The 20,865-nt window shown below is 41.7% G+C and overlaps 1 protein-coding gene across 1 annotated transcript in view; it reads right to left on the reverse strand.

Annotated features, from left to right (window-relative positions):
- Nucleotides 1-20,865, reverse strand: part of DYNC2H1 (dynein cytoplasmic 2 heavy chain 1) — a 1,178,830-nt gene that overhangs the window by 1,091,113 nt on the left and 66,852 nt on the right. Inside the window, exon 14 of the mRNA XM_053705582.1 lies at nt 5,684-5,845. Within this exon, the coding sequence (XP_053561557.1) occupies nt 5,684-5,845 (162 nt within the window). The remainder of the gene's footprint in view (nt 1-5,683; nt 5,846-20,865) is intronic.

Here is a 20,865-nt window from a genome sequence, read left to right on the forward strand (position 1 = left end):
ACTAGATCTGCATACCAGGTCCTGCGTGGCCACGCAGGCGCTATTAGAATCACCGATGCTTTCTCCTGTTTGATCCTGGCAATCAAACGAGGAAGCATCAGGAAGGGTGGAAACACATAAGCCATCCTGAAGGTCCAAGGTGCTGTCAAAGCATCTATCAGGACCGCTCCCGGGTCCCTGGACCTGGACCCGTAACAAGGAAGCTTGGCGTTCTGGCGAGACGCCATGAGATCCATATCTGGTTTGCCCCAACGTCGAAGTATTTGGGCAAAGACCTCCGGATGAAGTTCCCACTCCCCCGGATGAAAAGTCTGGCGACTTAGGAAATCCGCCTCCCAGTTCTCCACTCCTGGGATGTGGATCGCTGACAGGTGGCAAGAGTGAGACTCTGCCCAGCGAATTATCTTTGATACTTCCATCATCGCTAGGGAACTCCTTGTCCCTCCCTGATGGTTGATGTAAGCCACAGTCGTGATGTTGTCCGACTGAAACCTGATGAACCTCAGAGTTGCTAACTGAGGCCAAGCCAGAAGGGCATTGAGAACTGCTCTCAATTCCAGAATGTTTATTGGAAGGAGACTCTCCTCTTGAGTCCACGATCCCCGAGCCTTCAGGGAATTCCAGACAGCGCCCCAACCTAGTAGGCTGGCGTCTGTTGTTACAATTGTCCAGTCTGGCCTGCTGAAGGGCATCCCCCTGGACAGATGTGGCCGAGAAAGCCACCATAGAAGAGAATCTCTGGTCTCTTGATCCAGATTCAGCGTAGGGGACAAATCTGAGTAATCCCCATTCCACTGACTTAGCATGCACAATTGCAGCGGTCTGAGATGCAGGCGTGCAAAAGGAACTATGTCCATTGCCGCTACCATTAAGCCGATTACCTCCATGCATTGAGCCACTGACGGGTGTTGAATGGAATGAAGGACACGGCAAGCATTTAGAAGCTTTGTTAGCCTGTCCTCTGTCAGGTAAATTTTCATTTCTACAGAATCTATAAGAGTCCCCAAGAAGGGAACTCTTGTGAGTGGTAAGAGAGAACTCTTCTCCTCGTTCACTTTCCACCCATGCGACCTTAGAAATGCCAGTACTAACTCTGTATGAGACTTGGCAGTTTGGAAGCTTGACGCTTGTATCAGAATGTCGTCTAGGTACGGGGCTACCGAAATTCCTCGCGGTCTTAGTACCGCCAGAAGAGAGCCCAGAACCTTTGTAAAGATTCTTGGAGCCGTAGCCAACCCGAAGGGAAGAGCTACAAACTGGTAATGCCTGTCTAGGAAGGCAAACCTTAGATACCGGTAATGTTCTTTGTGAATCGGTATGTGAAGGTAAGCATCCTTTAAATCCACTGTGGTCATGTACTGACCTCTTTGGATCATGGGTAAGATTGTCCGAATAGTTTCCATTTTGAACGAGCGAACTCTTAGGAATTTGTTTAGGATCTTTAAATCCAATATTGGTCTGAAGGTTCCCTCTTTTTTGGGAACCACAAACAGATTTGAGTAAAACCCTTGTCCGTGTTCCGACCGCGGAACTGGGTGGATCACTCCCATTAGTAAAAGGTCTTGTACACAGCGTAGAAACGCCTCTTTCTTTATCTGGTTTGTTGACAACCTTGAAAGGTGAAATCTCCCTTGTGGAGGAGAAGCTTTGAAGTCCAGAAGATATCCCTGAGATATGATCTCCAACGCCCAGGGATCCTGGACATCTCTTGCCCAAGCCTGGGCGAAGAGAGAGAGTCTGCCCCCCACTAGATCCGTTTCCGGATCGGGGGCCCTCACTTCATGCTGTCTTAGGGGCAGCAGCAGGTTTTCTGGCCTGCTTGCCCTTGTTCCAGGTCTGGTTAGGTTTCCAGCCTTGTCTGTAGCGAGCAACAGCTCCTTCCTGTTTTGGAGCAGAGGAAGTTGATGCTGCTCCTGCCTTGAAGTTACAAAAGGCACGAAAATTAGACTGTCTAGCCCTAGGTTTGGCTCTGTCTTGAGGCAGGGCATGGCCTTTACCTCCCGTAATATCAGCGATAATTTCTTTCAAACCGGGCCCGAATAAAGTCTGCCCCTTGAAAGGTATGTTAAGTAATTTAGATTTAGAAGTTACATCAGCTGACCAGGATTTTAGCCACAGCGCTCTGCGTGCCTGAATGGCGAATCCGGAATTCTTAGCCGTAAGTTTAGTTAAATGTACTACGGCATCAGAAATAAATGAATTAGCTAGCTTAAGGGTTTTAAGCTTGTGTGTAATCTCATCTAATGGCGCTGAGTCAAGGGTCTCTTCCAGAGACTCAAACCAAAATGCTGCCGCAGCCGTGACAGGCGCAATGCATGCAAGGGGTTGCAATATAAAACCTTGTTGAACAAACATTTTCTTAAGGTAACCCTCTAACTTTTTATCCATTGGATCTGAAAAGGCACAGCTATCCTCCACCGGGATAGTGGTACGCTTAGCTAAAGTAGAAACTGCTCCCTCCACCTTAGGGACCGTTTGCCATAAGTCCCGTGTGGTGGCGTCTATTGGAAACATTTTTCTGAATATAGGAGGGGGTGAGAAAGGCACACCGGGTCTATCCCACTCCTTAGTAACAATTTCAGTAAGTCTCTTAGGTATAGGAAAAACCTCAGTATTCGTCGGTACCGCAAAATATTTATCCAACCTACACATTTTCTCTGGGATTGCAACTGTGTTACAATCATTCAGAGCCGCTAACACCTCTCCTAGCAATACACGGAGGTTTTCCAGCTTAAACTTAAAATTTGAAATGTCTGAATCCAGTTTATTTGGATCAGAACCGTCACCTGCAGAATGAAGCTCTCCGTCCTCATGTTCTGCAAATTGTGACGCAGTATCAGACATGGCCCTAGCATTATCAGCGCACTCTGTTCTCACCCCAGAGTGATCTCGTTTACCCCTAAGTTCTGGCAATTTAGACAAAACTTCAGTCATAACATTAGCCATGTCTTGTAGAGTGATTTGTAATGGCCGCCCTGATGTACTTGGCGTTACAATATCACGCACCTCCTGAGCGGGAGATACAGGTACTGACACGTGAGGCAAGTTAGTCGGCATAACTTCCCCCTCGCTGTCTGGTGAATGTTGCTTAACATGTACAGATTGACTTTTATTTAAAGTAGCATCAATGCAATTAGTACATAAATTTCTATTGGGCTCCACCTTGGCTTTTGAACATATTGCACAAAGAGATTCCTCTGTGTCAGACATGTTTAACAAACTAGCAAGCTTGGAAATACTCTTCAACTAAATTTACAAGCAATATGCAAGACGTTACTGTGCCTTTAAGAAGCACAGAAAAACTGTCACGGTTGAATAACAATGAACCGGATTAGTTATGGAAACCAAATTTTCACAGTAAAAGCATAAATTTAGCAAAGGATTGCACACATTAGCAATGGATGATTAACCCTTAATATCAGAAAAAACGTATAACAATTGAAAATATAAGTGTTTTTATCACAGTCAAAGCACAGTCTCACAGGTCTGCTGTGAGTGATTACCTCCCTCAAAACTAGTTTTGAAGACCCCTGAGCTCTGTGGAGACGTCCTGGATCATGCAGGGAGAAAAAGGCAGACTGTGACTGAATTTCTGATGCGTAGTAAAAGCGCCAAAATAGGCCCCTCCCACTCACAATACAACAGTGAGGGAAGCTTAGTAAACTGTTAATTTAAAACAAACGACAGCCATGTGGAAAATAATGCCCAAAACAATTTTTCACCAAGTACCTCAGATAATTAAACGATTTAACATGCCAGCAAACGTTTAAAATCTAATTTATGAAATGTCATTAAAAGCCTGCTGCTAGTCGTTCACACTGCAAGTTAGGCTAAAAGTTATATGCATACAGTATTTTCCCAGTGAAGTGCCATTCCCCAGAAATACTTAAGTGTAAACATACATACATATCAGCCTGATACCAGTTGCTACTACTGCATTTAAGGCTGTACTTACATTATATCGGTATTAGCAGTATTTTCTCAGTCAATTCCATTCCTTAGAAAATAATATACTGCAACATACCTCTTTGCAGGTGAACCTGCCCGCTGTCCCCTGATCTGAAGTTACCTTACTCCTCAGAATGGCCGACAACAGCAAATGGATCTTAGTTACGTCCGCTAAGATCATACAAGAAAAACTCAGGTAGATTCTTCTTCAAATTCTGCCTGAGAAGAAAAACAACACACTCCGGTGCCGTTTTAAAATAACAAACTTTTGATTGAAGATATAAAAACTAAGTTTAATCACCACAGTCCTCTCACACATCCTATCTATTAGTTGGGTGCAAGAGAATAACTGGGTGTGACGTAGAGGGAAGGAGCTATATAACAGCTCTGCTTGGGTGATCCTCTTGCACTTCCTGTTGGGGAGGAGTTAATATCCCATAAGTAATGGATGACCCGTGGACTGACTACACTTAACAGGAGAAATAGTCATTTTTAAAAAATTTATTTTTAAAAAAGTTTTAGTGAAAAAGTTTGGATTTTAGAATAAGTTTGGATTTTGGAATTCTGCATTTAAGAATATGTACCTGTATCATGTTTATAGTTCAGAAGCTGACTTTAACTATGTATTTAACCAATTTGCAGTGGTGAAAACATAGTTAAAGTCTGCTTTAAAACAGAAATGCATGCATTACTACAAGCTAGCGGAACATATCTATGAAGCCAATGATGAGAGGCATACATGTGTAGCCACCAATACCCAGCTAGCTACCAGTGGTGCATGGCTGCTTTTAAGCTTACCTAGGTATGCTTTTGAGAAAAGGATACCAAGAGAACCAAGTAAATTTAAAATAAGAATACACTGAAAAGTCTTATCACTCAAGCTGCATTGAATAACAAAGGTATAAATAAATGAAAGTGGGGGGGTGGGAAATACCACTTATTGGATTATGCCCATTTACAGCTTAGATCAGTGTATCTCGCATCTGACTGGTGCTCTCAAAAGACCAGCTAACCATACAATTCAGTGTTATCTAGAGTGTATCCCTGGTCAACTTTTTATGTGCCAAGCTAACCACATTGTATATACTATTATTACAGCTGGCAATTTTAATCCATTTGCGTCTTAACATTTATGGGGCTCCCAGTCTAGATGGAAAGTAGTCATTTTAGAAATATTACTTTTTATGCAAAGAATAAAACTACCTAAAGGTGCATAAAGTTTAAAATAGAAATTAGGTTGGCTGTTTGTTTTTAATTAAGCAATATAAAAATGTGTTATGAACAACCCTAGCATCATTCTAAAAGAGATGATTATGATTTGTAGGAGTAATTTTTAAACACCTTTAACTTATGCGCATGTATGGTGGTTGTGTATCAAGCAACATATTTGTGCTCTGAAAACGGCACCAGTATCATACAGAATATGCTAATACTACCCCCTATCACCTGCTCTTCTGTCTCACACATTATAAGACAGTAATATTATATATTAATATAGTTTCCTTTATTCAATTTACTTCAACTTATTCCTCCAAAAAGAATTTCTCCTACTCAGAAAAGGTACAGTATATGCCATGCATAACATTCAATAAAAAAAAAAATACATAACGATAATGACATTTTCACTTTTTAGACATTTTGCGCAACATGTACTTCCTAGTAAACGTAATAACTTAACCGACTAATGGAATTACAGGCATTGAGGATCCAACAGTCTGTACTCCTAAGAATATACCTTGTCACAAAAGTCAACATGTTTCTTTCGGAGTTTGCGGTTTTCAGTAGCCAGTTTCTCAGCTGCACTTTGAAGCTTCTCAATATAATTTTCCAGTTCTTTTGGACTGTCCCATGTTATTTGCATTTTAGTTCCTGATTCGTGTGAGGTAGCTCTGGAATTCTTTATGATGAATAAGACAAAATGGTAAAGTTTAGTGAATTAGGCAAAGGCACAATACGGTTATTTTTAGTGTGAAATAATCTAATGTACAAAGAACCTAACATTAAGTCACTTTCTTCATGTTCTGAGTGACACCACGCAAATAGGATTAATATTAAGACACTCAATTGGACACATTCAGAAACAAAATATCTCTGATCTTAACGCCAACGTCCCTCCCCATCCACTTTTTCAGTTTATCCAAGCTAAGAAGAGAAGGTGAAACAGGAAAACTGTAGAGTCTGCTCAAAATAAGAAAACCAAAAGAAGGGTGGGATTTAACAGTAACAAGAATCAGATTTTACATTAAAGGGACATAATATTCATATGCTAAATCACTTGAAAGTGATGCAGCATAACTGTAAAAAGCTGACAGGAAAATCTCTATGTAAAAAAGGAAGATATTTTACCTCAAAATGTCTTCAGCTCACCAGGGCAAGTGTTCTGATAACAGTATACTTAAGCTGGAAGTTGAAAAAAAGAAACCACAATAGCCAATCAGCATCAGCAGTGCTGAGGTTATCGATTGCTTTGCTGTGATGTCACTTAAATCTCATTAGATTTCACAGTAAACTTCCTTAAACTGAGTAGGAAAATAACACGACTGTGCCTGCACATGCCAGATGCACACTCTTGCAAGTCCTGGGACTAGCACTCTTTATAATGGGGTGTGAATATTTGAGGTAAAAGAAAATTTATGCTTACCTGATAAATGTATTTCTTTTTTGACACGATGAGTCCACGGATCATCTTAATTACTAATGGGATATTCAACTCCTGGTCAGCAGGAGGCAGCAAAGAGCACCACAGCAAAGCTGTTAAATAGCTCCTCCCTTCCCTCCCACTCCAGTCATTCGACCGAAGTTAAGGATAGAAAGGAAAAAACAAGGTGCAGAGGTGTCTGAAGTTTATAATAACCAACAACCTGTCTTTCAAAAACAGGGTGGGCCGTGGACTCATCGTGTCAAAAAATAAATAAATGTATCAGGTAAGTATAAATTTTCTTTTCTTTTTTTATGACACGAGTCCACAGAACATCTTAATTACTAATGGGATTCAATACCCAAGCTAGAGTACACAGATGATACGGGAGGGACAAGACAGGGAACCTAAACGGAAGGCACCACTGCTTGAAGAACCTTTCTCCCAAAAGCTGCCTCAGCCGAGGTAAAAGTTTCAAATTTGTAGAACTTTGAAAAAGTGTGTAGAGAAGACCAAGTTACAGCCTTCAAATCTGTTCCACAGAAGCTTCATTTTTGAATGCCTATGAGGAAGCAACAGCCCTCATTGGAATGAGCCGTAACTCTCTCTGGAGGCTGCTGTCCAAAACGTATAATACTCTTCAGCCAAAAAGAGAAGTAGCCAAAGCTTTCGGTCCCTTACATTTTCCTGAGAAAATCACAAACAAAGAAGAAAACTGACGAAAGACCCTAGTCGCCTGCAAGTAAAACTTTAAAGCAAGGACCACGTCCAAATTGTGCAGAAGTCGTTCTTTCTGAGAAGAAGGACTAGAACACAAAGAAGGAACAACAATCTCCTGATTAATGTTTCAATCAGAAACAACCTTAGGAAGAAATTCTAATTTAGTACTTAAAACTACCTTATCTGGATGAAAAATAAGATAAGGAGACTCATACTGCAATGCAGAGAGCTCTGATACTCTACGAGCAGAATAAATAGTAACAAAAAATTAAACTTTCCAAGATAACAATTTAATATCTAAGGAATGCATAGGCTCAAACGGAGCCCCTTGAAGAACTTTGAGAACTAAATTCAGACTCCATGGAGGACTGGAAGTTTGAACCCAGGCCTGACAAAAAGATTGTACATCTGAGACATCAGCCAGATGTTTGTGTAACAAAATAGATAAGGCCGATATTTGACCCTTTAGGGAACTAGTCGATAAACCTCTCTCCAAACCTTCTTGGAGAAAATACAAAATTCTAGGAATCCTAACTCTACTCCATGAGTAGCCCTTGGATTCACACCAACAGATATTTACGCCATATCTTATGGTAAATCCTTCTAGATACCGGCTTACGAGCCTGAATCATGGTCTCTATGACCTAGTCAGAAAATCCCTGCTTGTTATTAAACGTTCAATCTCCAAGCAGTCAGCTTCAGAGAAACTAGAATTGGGTGGAGGAAGGGCCCTTGAATTAGAAGGTCCTTCCTCAACGGAAGTCTCCAAGGTGGAAGAGATAACATGTCCACCAGCTCTGCATACCAACCCCTGCGAGGCCAAGCAGGAGCAATGAGGATCACTGATGCCCTCTCCTGCTTGATAATTCGAGCGATGACCCGAGGAAGAAGTGCAAACGGAAGAAAAAGGTATGCTAGATTGAAAGTCCAAGGAACCACCAGAACATCTATCAGTTCCACCTGGGGTTCCCTGGACCTCTACCCGTATCTCGGGAGCTTGGCATTCTGTTGAAATGCCATGAGATCCAATTCCGGCTGACCCCAATTGAGAATCAGGCTGGAAAACACTTCCGGATGGAGTTCCCCCTCCCCCCGGATAAAAGGTCTGCCTGCTCAGGAAGTCCGCCTCCCAATTGTCCACCCCTGGGGTGTGGATCCCCGACAGACAGCAAGAGTGGGTATACCCCACTGAACTATTTTGGTTACCTCTATCATTGTTAAGGAACTCCTTGTTCCTCCCTGATGATTGATATAAGTCACTGAAGTTATGTACTCCGATTGGAACCTGATAAACTGGACCGAGGCTAACTGGGGCCAGGCCAGAAGAGCATTGAAGATCGCTCTCAGTTCCAGAATGATTATATGAAGAACAGACTCTGGCTGAGTCCAAATTCCCTGAACCTTTAGGGAGCCCCAGACTGCTCCCCATCCTAGAAGGCTGGCGTCTGTTGTCAGTATCACCCAGGAAGGTCTGCGAAAGCAGGTTCCCTGAGAAAGATGATCACGAGACAACCCCCATTGAAGAGAATTTCTTGTCTCCTGCTTCCAGAAGTATTCGAGGAGACAAATCTGCATAATCTCCGTTCCATTGCCTGAGCATGTTTAAACGCAGAGGTCGGAGATGGAACCGAGCCAACGGGATGATGCCCATTGCCACTACCATCAGCCCGATGACCTTCATGCACTGAGCCACTGATGGCCGAGAAGTGGACTGAAGAGCTAGACAAGTATCGAAAATCTTTGATTTCCTGACTTCTGTCAGAAAAATCTACATTGATAGGGAATCTATTATGGTTCCCAAGAAATTTACCCTTGTATTTGGGACTAAAGAACTCTTTTCCGAATTTACCTTCCATCCGTGAGATCGCAGGAAGTATAACATTTCTGTGTGTGATCTTGATTTTTGGAAGGATGGCGCCTGGACTAGGATGTTGTCCAGATAGGGCACCACAGCAATGCCCCGTAACCGAAGCACCGTCAACAGCAATCCCAGAACCTTTGAAAAAATTCTGGGAGCTGTGGTAAGACCGAAGGAAAGAACCATGAATTGGAAGTCTTTGTCTAGAAAGGCAAACCTCAGAAACTTGAGATGATCCGTGTGAATGGGAACATGCAAGTACGCGTCCTTAAAATCCACTGTTGTCATAAATTGACCCTCTTGGACCAAAGGAAAAATGGAACGAATAGTTTCTATCTTGAAGGACAGTACTCTGAGAAATTTGTTTAGATTCTTGAGATCTAAAATAGGCCTGAAAGTTCCCTCTTTTTTTTTTTTCTTCTTTTTTTTGAGAACCACGAACAGATTGGAATAAAATCCCAGACCCTGTTCCTGAATCGGGACAGGAACTATCCCTCCCAGGTCGGAGAGGTCTCTTACTCACAATGTAAGAACGACTCTCTATCTGTCTGGTCTGCAGAAGATCTTGAAGGCAGAACCTGCCCCTGGGTGGAAAAATCTTAAATGAAGAAGGAAAACCTCAAGAGGCTGAAAGACTGAGTAGACCTTTGATTCAACAGCAGACCTTATTAAACTGTATTCCCCTATTCCAAGACCGATTGGGTCTCCAGGAAGGCTTGGACTGCTCCCGCTTGGAAGAGGGGGTGGAATAATCTTCCTCGAAAATTTGATAGGAAACAAAATTACTCTGACGTCTGATTTATTTCTCTTATCCTAAGGGAGGGAAAAGTCCTTATCTCCCGTAATATCGGAGTTATCTCTGTCAAACCAGGTCCAAACAAGGTCCTTCCCTTGTAAGGATCCCCAAAGTTTATACTTAGATTAGACATCCGCAGACCAGGATCTTAACCCTAATACTCCTCTGGGGATTATTATAGGAAGCATGAAAACTTAACTTCCCCTGAAGGCAAGCCTCTGAAGAGAATAAGTTGGATAACTTCAAGGCCCATATCCAGTCCTGGATATATATATATATATTTTTTTTTCTTTTCTTTTCTTTTATGCTGCCACACTAGTAATGTGAACACTGCATGTAGTCATTGTAAACCCTGGTGTACATACATTATTATACCTCCTAGGGAACCGTCAGCCAAGACTCCTCAATAGAGTCTGGGACCGGAAACATCCATTAAATTTAGGAGAAAAAAGGGGTACCCGGTTTCTGGTACCAAAAAATACATATACCTTGGAGGGCACATCAAAAAAAATTGTATAGCTTTGCTGTACGGATTAGGGTTGACTACGCCAGAAATGTTGGACTTGTTCAGAAAGTGAGAACCTCCGTAGGGAACAAATGGAGGTGTTAAAGCTTAAACAACTTCAGTATTAGACAAAGGAATTACCCAGACAGAGTCTGAGATTTTCTCCCCTTATATACTACCGAAGTATCTTCCTCTACAGGTTTCAGGGAAGAAACATTCGGAATAGCGTCTTGCAAGTAACTCCAAATGGAGTTAGTGAGGAACCGCAGGGCACTGCATGTGTGGGCTATAAAATTTTATTAACTTTTGAGGAGAATTTTTTTTTAATCCCTATAGTTCTCACAACATAAGGAACAAATAAAGGGATTGGAGGTTCCACATTTGTTACAAAAAACATAAGGTGACACTCTGTAGGGTCTCTAGGGCCAAGCTGACTCACATATGAAGCATATTCAAATAAAATTAATTCATTAAATTAAATTGAAAATCAATGTTCATGTGCTTTTAAAAATGTTTAATTAGCCAGGAAGGCACTGTGACATGATAATACATGTATGTATTGGGTCACATTACAGACGTTACTGTCTCTTTAAATTTGAAAGATTAACTTTTTATTCTTATGCAGGCAGGAATGAGTGGATCGGTACATAAGGAAGTCCTACAAGCTGTTGCTATTTTTTTCCATTATCAAAGGCCATGGATCAAAACGCCCAGACGGTGTATCATATGACTACAGCCACCTGAATGATGTACGTATCTCTGTGAGTACATCTATTGGAGAGGTAAACTACCCACCACTGCACTACTGGGAGCTAGCTGCCACACGCTCCATACGGAGTGCCACACTCACCACTGTGACCACACAGACTTAAGAGATATTTGAGTCACGACTACCGCAGCAATCCAATAGACAAATATACTGCTGCAACTCACCCATCTGCGATGTGTACCAATCTCTAAGACCAGTAAAAACAGAGAAGCGCACAGACCGTAAAGATCCCTTGCTTGGAAGCAGTGAAAAAGAACCACCCTAATCCGAGGTATCTGTATATTACCTCTGGTTTTTTTCATTGAAAGTACAACATAACGTTTTCCAAAGGAAACACTGCACTAAGAAGGTACCTTATTTACTAAATCAGCATCAACATAGACTGCTTATTTCCCTAACGTCATTTGGACACAACTGGTACTTGTATAATTATCGTCTCCACTGATAACTTTGCAATTTGAGATGAGAGTCTTTTTATAGGTGTGCAATCTTGGCTACCTTTCTCTTAAAGTAGGCATTTTAGCTCTATTGTTTTTTATGTATTGCATTTCAAGGGAGACGGATATTTTTTAATATATGCTATTTTTAGTAAAGTTTATATATTTTAATTGCACTAGAGCGTCATTTATATTTTTCTATTGCCAGCACATACATATTTGTTTCCAGATACCATCATAGATTACTATTTATAACATATTACTTAAATTGATATAAATAGTTTTGATCTGTGCTCTTCAGCGCTGTCACTGACACTTTGTATCACTTATTTAGATTTTCTTTGAAGGGGTTAATCATCAGTGACAGCAAGGTCCCTTTGTCTTGGGCGCTCTTCCTATATATCCCACTTAATTAAAGTGCTAATTCACTCATTCAGCACTTCAGACATTACTAACTTCTATTTTCCTGAGTGGTTTTCTGCTGGTAACAGCTCCTGAACGAATAGGAAAGCCAGGGAAGCTGAGGCTACCACCGGAGAGAAGCTAGTGCCTCAGAGAAAGCTTCAAAGCCATTTGGAGTGAAATAAAATGATATAAAAGTGCATCAAGCACAGGGGCGGACTGACCAGTCGGGCAATTCGGCCCATGCCCGAGGGCCCGGCATCTAAAGGGCCCACTGCTAGCTACTGAAGGCAGATGCAGCACTAAGGGAGGAAACTTTTTTTTTTTTATCAAAATTTATTTTATCGTGTATGTTAACTTTCTGGTGGGGAGGGCTGAGCATGTAATATCTCTGTCGGCTCATGGCTCAGCGATGTACTGTAAGTAAAGTGTGTGGACAAGGCTGCACAGTGCACACAGGAAGTGGATAAAACCTGCGCGCACAGAATTCCCATAGAGGATGGAGGGCTATAGTTGTCAGAGCTGAGAGTCTGATTTCAAGCTGCCTGGAGCCCGCTTGTTGTGAAACAATCAGTTTGCACGGACCAGAGACCTAACATTCATGGTAGCAAAGCAGAGGAGTAGAGCGAGGACCAAGGTAGGGCAGCATTTTAGTTTACAATTTATTACTAGGAACGAAGCTGTCTGCCAGGAAAATTTACACATGCTTCAGCTCAGCTGAATAAGACCGCAGTGAAAACGGACTCCTTTGCTTAAGTAAAACATATTAATGATCTTGTATCTCCTCTCCCTCCGTTTAACACATCTGTTATCTGACCCAACATATGAACTCTGCAGCTCTGCTTTTGTTTGAATAATCTTTACATATTGACCCTTCCACTGCCATAACTTTAATTCCACAAAGCTAACAGTATCATATGTAGTGTCTCTCTGTGATATTACATTAAAGACTAAACCCTCTGTAATTGTACCCCATAGTCCTATAGTCAATCAATATATTTAATATTAATGATTGCTTATATATGAGTGTATATAATATGTACAGTATGAATGCATATATGTGAGTGTTTGTCAGTATTTTTTATATATGTGTTTGTATATGTATATATATATATATATATATATATATATATATATATATATATATATATATATATACATATACTGTGTGTATATATATACATGTTTGTATCCATACCCATTTGTGTGTATGTGTCTGTCTGTGTGTGTAAATATGTGTATATCTGTGTGTGTAAGAAATGTTATAATTGTTAACCCCTTATGTGAATGCATATTTACCAAACCTGTACACAATGTACCTCCAGAATGACAGCAGGTTAAGTGCACCTTTAAAAACATAATTTATGCTTACCTGATAAATTCCTTTCTTCTGTTGTGTGATCAGTCCACGGGTCATCATTACTTCTGGGATATAACTCCTCCCCAACAGGAAATGCAAGAGGATTCACCCAGCAGAGCTGATATAGCTCCTCCCCTCTACGTCAGTCCCAGTCATTCGACCAAGAATCAACGAGAAAGGAGTAACCAAGGGTGAAGTGGTGACTGGAGTATAATTTAAAAGATATCTACCTGCCTTAAAAACAGGGCGGGCCGTGGACTGATCACACAACAGAAGAAAGGAATTTATCAGGTAAGCATAAATTATGTTTTCTTCTGTTATGTGTGATCAGTCCACGGGTCATCATTACTTCTGGGATACCAATACCAAAGCAAAAGTACACGGATGACGGGAGGGATAGGCAGGCTCATTATACAGAAGGAACCACTGCCTGAAGAACCTTTCTCCCAAAAATAGCCTCCGAAGAAGCAAAAGTGTCAAATTTGTAAAATTTGGAAAAAGTATGAAGCGAAGACCAAGTTGCAGCCTTGCAAATCTGTTCAACAGAGGCCTCATTCTTAAAGGCCCAAGTGGAAGCCACAGCTCTAGTGGAGTGAGCTGTAATTCTTTCAGGAGGCTGCTGTCCAGCAGTCTCATAGGCTAAACGTATTATGCTACGAAGCCAAAACGAGAGAGAGGTAGTAGAAGCTTTTTGACCTCTCCTCTGTCCAGAATAAACGACAAACAGGGAAGAAGTTTGGCGAAAATCTTTAGTTGCCTGTAAGTAGAACTTGAGGGCACGAACTACATCCAGATTGTGTAGAAGACGTTCCTTCTTTGAAGAAGGATTTGGACACAAGGATGGAACGACAATCTCTTGATTGATATCCCTGTTAGTAACTACCTTAGGTAAGAACCCAGGTTTAGTACGCAGAACTACCTTATCTGAGTGAAAAATCAGATAAGGAGAATCACAATGTAATGCTGATAACTCAGAGACTCTTCGAGCCGAGGAAATAGCCATTAAAAACAGAACTTTCCAAGATAACAATTTTATATCAATGGAATGAAGGGGTTCAAATGGAACACCTTGTAAAACGTTAAGAACTAAGTTTAAACTCCATGGCGGAGCAACGGCTTTAAACACAGGCTTGATCCTAGCTAAAGCCTGACAAAAGGCCTGGACGTCTGGATTTTCTGACAGACGCCTGTGTAACAAGATGGACAGAGCTGAAATCTGTCCCTTTAAAGAACTAGCCGATAAACCCTTTTCTAAACCTTCTTGTAGAAAAGACAATATCCTAGGAATCCTAACCTTACTCCAGGAATAACGTTTGGATTCGCACCAGTATAGGTATTTGCGCCATATTTTATGGTAAATCTTTCTGGTAACAGGCTTCCTAGCCTGGATCAGGGTATCAATAACCGACTCAGAAAAACCACGCTTTGATAAAATCAAGCGTTCAATTTCCAAGCAGTCAGTTTCAGAGAAGTTAGATTTTGATGTTTGAATGGACCCTGTATCAGAAGGTCCTGTCTTAGAGGTAGAGACCAAGGTGGACAGGATGACATGTCCACTAGATCTGCATACCAAGTCCTGCGTGGCCATGCAGGCGCTATTAGAATCACTGATGCTCTCTCCTGTTTGATTTTCGCAATCAATCGAGGAAGCAGCGGGAAGGGTGGAAACACATAAGCCATCCCGAAGTTCCAAGGTGCTGTCAAAGCATCTATCAGAACCGCTCCCGGATCCCTGGATCTGGACCCGTAGTGAGGAAGTTTGGCGTTCTGGCGAGACGCCATGAGATCTATCTCTGGTTTGCCCCAACGTCGAAGTATTTGGGCAAAGATCTCCGGATGAAGTTCCCACTCTCCCGGATGAAAAGTCTGGCGACTCAAGAAATCCGCCTCCCAGTTCTCCACTCCCGGGATGTGGATTGCTGACAGATGGCAAGAGTGAGACTCTGCCCAGCGAATTATCTTTGATACTTCCATCATTGCTAGGGAGCTTCTTGTCCCTCCCTGATGGTTGATGTAAGCTACAGTCGTGATATTGTCCGACTGAAACCTGATGAACCCCTGAGTTGTTAATTGGGGCCAAGCCAGAAGGGCATTGAGAACTGCCCTCAATTCCAGAATGTTTATTGGAAGGAGACTCTCCTCCTGATTCCATAATCCCTGAGTCTTCAGAGAATTCCAGACAGCGCCCCAACCTAGCAGGCTGGCGTCTGTTGTTACGATTGTCCAGTCTGGCCTGCTGAATGGCATTCCCCTGGACAGGTGTGGCCGATAAAGCCACCATTGAAGAGAATTTCTGGTCTCTTGATTCAGATTCAGGGTAGGGGACAAATCTGAGTAATCCCCATTCCACTGACTTAGCATGCACAATTGCAGCGGTCTGAGGTGCAGGCGTGCAAAAGGTACTATGTCCATTGCCGCTACCATTAAGCCGATCACCTCCATGCATTGAGCTACTGACGGGTGTTGAATGGAATGAAGGACACGGCATGCATCTTGAAGCTTTGTTAACCTGTCTTCTGTCAGGTAAATCTTCATTTCTACAGAATCTATAAGAGTCCCCAAGAATGGAACTCTTGTGAGAGGAAAAAGAGAACTCTTCTTTTCGTTCACTTTCCATCCATGCGACCTTAGAAATGCCAGAACTAACTCTGTATGAGACTTGGCAGTTTGAAAGCTTGAAGCTTGTATTAGAATGTCGTCTAGGTACGGAGCTACCGAAATCCCTCGCGGTCTTAGTACCGCTAGAAGGGCACCCAGAACCTTTGTGAAGATTCTTGGGGCCGTAGCCAATCCGAATGGAAGAGCTACAAACTGGTAGTGCCTGTCTAGGAAGGCAAACCGTAGATACCGTTGATGATCTTTGTGAATCGGTATGTGAAGGTAAGCATCTTTTAAATCCACTGTGGTCATGTACTGACCCCTTTGGATCATAGGTAAGATTGACCGAATAGTTTCCATTTTGAACGATGGAACTCTTAGGAATTTGTTTAGAATCTTTAAATCTAAGATTGGCCTGAAAGTTCCCTCTTTTTTGGGAACCACAAACAGGTTTGAGTAGAACCCTTGTCCTTGTTCCGACCGTGGAACTGGATGGATCACTCCCATTAATAACAGATCTTGTACACAGCGTAGAAACGCTTCTTTCTTTATCTGGTTTGTTGACAACCTTGACAGATGAAATCTCCCTTTTGGTGGAGATAATTTGAAGTCTAGAAGGTATCCCTGAGATATGATCTCCAGCGCCCAGGGATCCTGAACATCTCTTGCCCAGGCCTGGGCGAAGAGAGAAAGTCTGCCCCCCACTAGATCCGGTCCCGGATCGGGGGCTCTCGATTCATGCTGTCTTTGGGGCAGCAGCAGGTTTCCTGGCCTGTTTGCCCTTATTCCAGGACTGGTTAGGTTTCCAGCCTTGCCTGTAACGAGCAACAGCTCCTTCCTGTTTTGGTGCAGTGGAGGTTGACGCTGCTCCTGTTTTGAAATTCCGAAAGGGACGAAAATTAGACTGTCTAGCCTTAGCTTTGGCTTTGTCTTGAGGTAGGGCGTGGCCCTTACCTCCTGTAATGTCAGCGATAATTTCTTTCAAACCGGGCCCAAATAAAGACTGCCCCTTGAAAGGTATATTAAGTAATTTGGACTTAGAAGTAACATCAGCTGACCAGGATTTTAGCCACAGTGCTCTACGTGCCTGTATGGCGAATCCAGAGTTCTTAGCCGTAAGTTTGGTTAAATGTACTACGGCCTCCGAAATGAATGAATTAGCTAGTTTAAGGACTCTAAGCCTGTCCATAATATCGTCAAGCGTAGATGAACTAAGGTTCTCTTCCAGAGACTCAATCCAAAATGCTGCCGCAGCCGTAATCGGCGCGATACATGCAAGGGGTTGCAATATAAAACCTTGTTGAACAAACATTTTCTTAAGGTAACCCTCTAATTTTTTATCCATTGGATCTGAAAAAGCACAGCTATCCTCCACCGGGATAGTGGTACGCTTAGCTAAAGTAGAAACTGCTCCCTCCACCTTAGGGACCGTTTGCCATAAGTCCCGAGTGGTGGCGTCTATTGGAAACATCTTTCTAAATATTGGAGGGGGTGAGAACGGCACACCGGGTCTATCCCACTCCTTAGTAACAATTTCAGTTAATCTCTTAGGTATAGGAAAAACGTCAGTACTCGCCGGTACCGCAAAGTATTTATCCAACCTACACAGTTTCTCTGGTATTGCAACGGTGTTACAATCATTGAGAGCCGCTAAGACCTCCCCTAGTAATACACGGAGGTTCTCCAATTTAAATTTAAAATTTGAAATATCTGAATCCAATCTGTTTGGATCAGAACCGTCACCCACAGAATGAAGCTCTCCGTCCTCATGCTCTGCAAGCTGTGACGCAGTATCAGACATGGCCCTAGTATTGTCAGCGCACTCTGTTCTCACCCCAGAGTGATCACGCTTGCCTCTTAGTTCTGGTAATTTAGACAAAACTTCAGTCATAACAGTAGCCATATCATGTAATGTTATCTGTAATGGCCGCCCAGATGTATTAGGCGCCATAATATCACGCACCTCCCGGGCGGGAGATGCAGGTACTGCCGCGTGAGGCGAGTTAGTCGGCATAACTCTCCCCTCGCAGTTTGGTGAAATTTGTTCACATTGTACAGATTGACTTTTATTTAAAGTAGCATCAATACAGTTAGTACATAAATTTCTATTGGGCTCCACCTTGGCATTGGAACAAATGACACAGATATATTCCTCTGAGTCAGACATGTTTAACACACTAGCAATAACTTGCAACCTGGTTATAATCTTTTTTAGCAAAAACGTACTGTGCCTCAAAGAGGTACTTAAACGATTAAATGACAGTTGAGATAATGAACTGAAAAACAGTTATAGCATCGACTTTAAAATAACCCAACTTTTAGCAAAGGTTTGTTCCCATTAGTAAATAACAATAACTAAATTTGACATAAAAATTATAGAGTAACGTTTTTATTCACAGTCAATATAAAATTCTCACAGTTCTGCTGAGAGAATGTACCTCCCTTCAAAGAAGTTTGAAGACCCCTGAGATTTGTCAGTGAACCGGATCATGCAAGAAATATAATAGTAGCTGACTGGAAATTTTTGATGCGTAGCAAAAGAGCGCCAAAAACGGCCCCTCCCTCTCACACACAGCAGTGAGGAGAAACGAAACTGTCACAATTTAAAGCAGACAACTGCCAAGTGGAAAATAATGCCCAAACATATATTCACTCAGTACCTCAGCAATGTAAACGATTCTACATTCCAGCAAAAACGTTTAACATGATAATATTTATTAAAAGGATTAGTGACCTTTAACAGAGTAGTTCCGGTGAAATACCATTCCCAGAATACTGAAGTGTATACATACATGTCATTATAACGGTATAGCAGGATTTTCTCATCAATTCCATTCAGAAAATAAAAACTGCTACATACCTCAATGCAGATTCATCTGCCCGCTGTCCCCTGATCTGAAGCCTTTACCTCCCTCAGATGGCCGAGAACAGCAATATGATCTTAACTACTCCGGTTAAAATCATAGTAAAAAAACTCTGGTAGATTCTTCTTCAAACTCTGCCAGAGAAGTAATAACACGCTCCGGTGCTATTGTAAAATAACAAACTTTTGATTGAAGTCATAAAAACTAAGTATAATCACCATAGTCCTCTCACACATCCTATCTAGTCGTTGGGTGCAAGAGAATGACTGGGACTGACGTAGAGGGGAGGAGCTATATCAGCTCTGCTGGGTGAATCCTCTTGCATTTCCTGTTGGGGAGGAGTTATATCCCAGAAGTAATGATGACCCGTGGACTGATCACACATAACAGAAGAAAAAACTAATAAAAACCCAAATAAATATGCAAACATAAATCAGAAATGTGCTGCAGTCCAGTTAGATCTGAGTTATATGCTTTTATTATTAATAGAAACAATAATTTATGTGCAATAGCAAAGCACACTGAAAGGAACAGTGAGACGCTCCTATGTGTGTGAATGTTTATGTATTAATGCATATGTGTGTGTGTGCGCATGTATATGTGAGAGTTTGTGTCAGTATTTTTATATGTGTATATTTGTGTGTATATATCCTTGTGTCTGTATGTGTGTGTAAATATGTATGTATGTATGTATGTATTAAATTGTTTACAAGTAGCTCCTTTACCCCTATTTTGGCATTTGAAATAGCTGATTTAGCTTGTGGTATCCAAACCAAAACTGAAAGTTTCTATACTGGAGTCTCAGCTATTGAATAGCCTAAGTAAACACAGCCAGCAGAAGAGATTACTGCTTTTAAAATAAAGATAGCAAGAGAACGAAGAAAAATTGATAATAGGAGTAAATTAGAAAATTGCTTAAAATTTCATGCTCTGAATCATGAAAGAATAAATTTGGGTTAAGTGTCCCTTTAAATTCCATGCATTGCATACCATATTGCCATATTTGGTTTACCATTTTGATAAACTCTGTGTCTAGCAGTTGTTTGTTGTGTGTTGAAGTAGTTGAATCACAGCCCCTCAATGCATGCCATCAATGTTAACATCTCGAATAACTGTAGAAAAATGATCTCTCTTTATATGGCAATTAAAAACATGGTGGAGGGGCATAGAAGGTGGGAGGGGCACACAAGGTGGGAGGGGCAGTAGGGTGGAGGAGGGGCAGGTGAGGTAGGCAGAGCAAAAAGGGGGTGGGGGCCCTGCCACATTTTTGCCCGGGGGCCCTGGTTGGTCTCAGTCCGCCCCTGATCAAGCATAATAAAATTATATACTGTGCACCAAGCATAATAAATACTTTATGCTCATAAAAGCATGCTCCCCTGCCTAACCAGAGTTTCCTCTACTGATCAGCTAACTGCACTGAGCAGTCAGTGGTCTTCTTAAAGGCACCTATTTTATAAAATGTGCCATCAATATTTCCTCAGAGCTGCCAGAGGGCTGTGAAGGGCAACAGTGCTACCTGGCTATGTCCCTAATACAAATAGAGTAGATTGGAACCTAGAAAAAAGAAAAGTGTGTCATGAGGAGAGCAAGCTACGTCCCCTAGCTATGCTGTACTTGTTGTTAGAGTAACTACAAATAGCCTCTGGGCTGTGTGTGTGCTGTGTAAAGTCACTTAGTTACACATATTTATGTATCTGATTGTTTCTAAATAGAAATATAGAATTTGACAGTAGATAAGAACCAAAGAGGCCCATCAAGTCTACCCATATTACATGTTACTTTTTCCTTAGGATAGCCTTATGCATGTCCCGGACATTTTTGAATTCCTTTACAGTCTTTGTGATTACCACCTCAAATGTAAGTTTATTCCATGAATCCACCACCCTTTCTGTAAAAAAAATGCTCTTGAATCTGCAACCCTCTAACTAAAGATTGTTCCCCTTGTTTTGGAGTTTGTTTGTTTTTTTGTC

The sequence above is a fragment of the Bombina bombina genome, chromosome 3 (genome assembly GCF_027579735.1).
Source record: "Bombina bombina isolate aBomBom1 chromosome 3, aBomBom1.pri, whole genome shotgun sequence".
Taxonomy (NCBI): domain Eukaryota; kingdom Metazoa; phylum Chordata; class Amphibia; order Anura; family Bombinatoridae; genus Bombina; species Bombina bombina.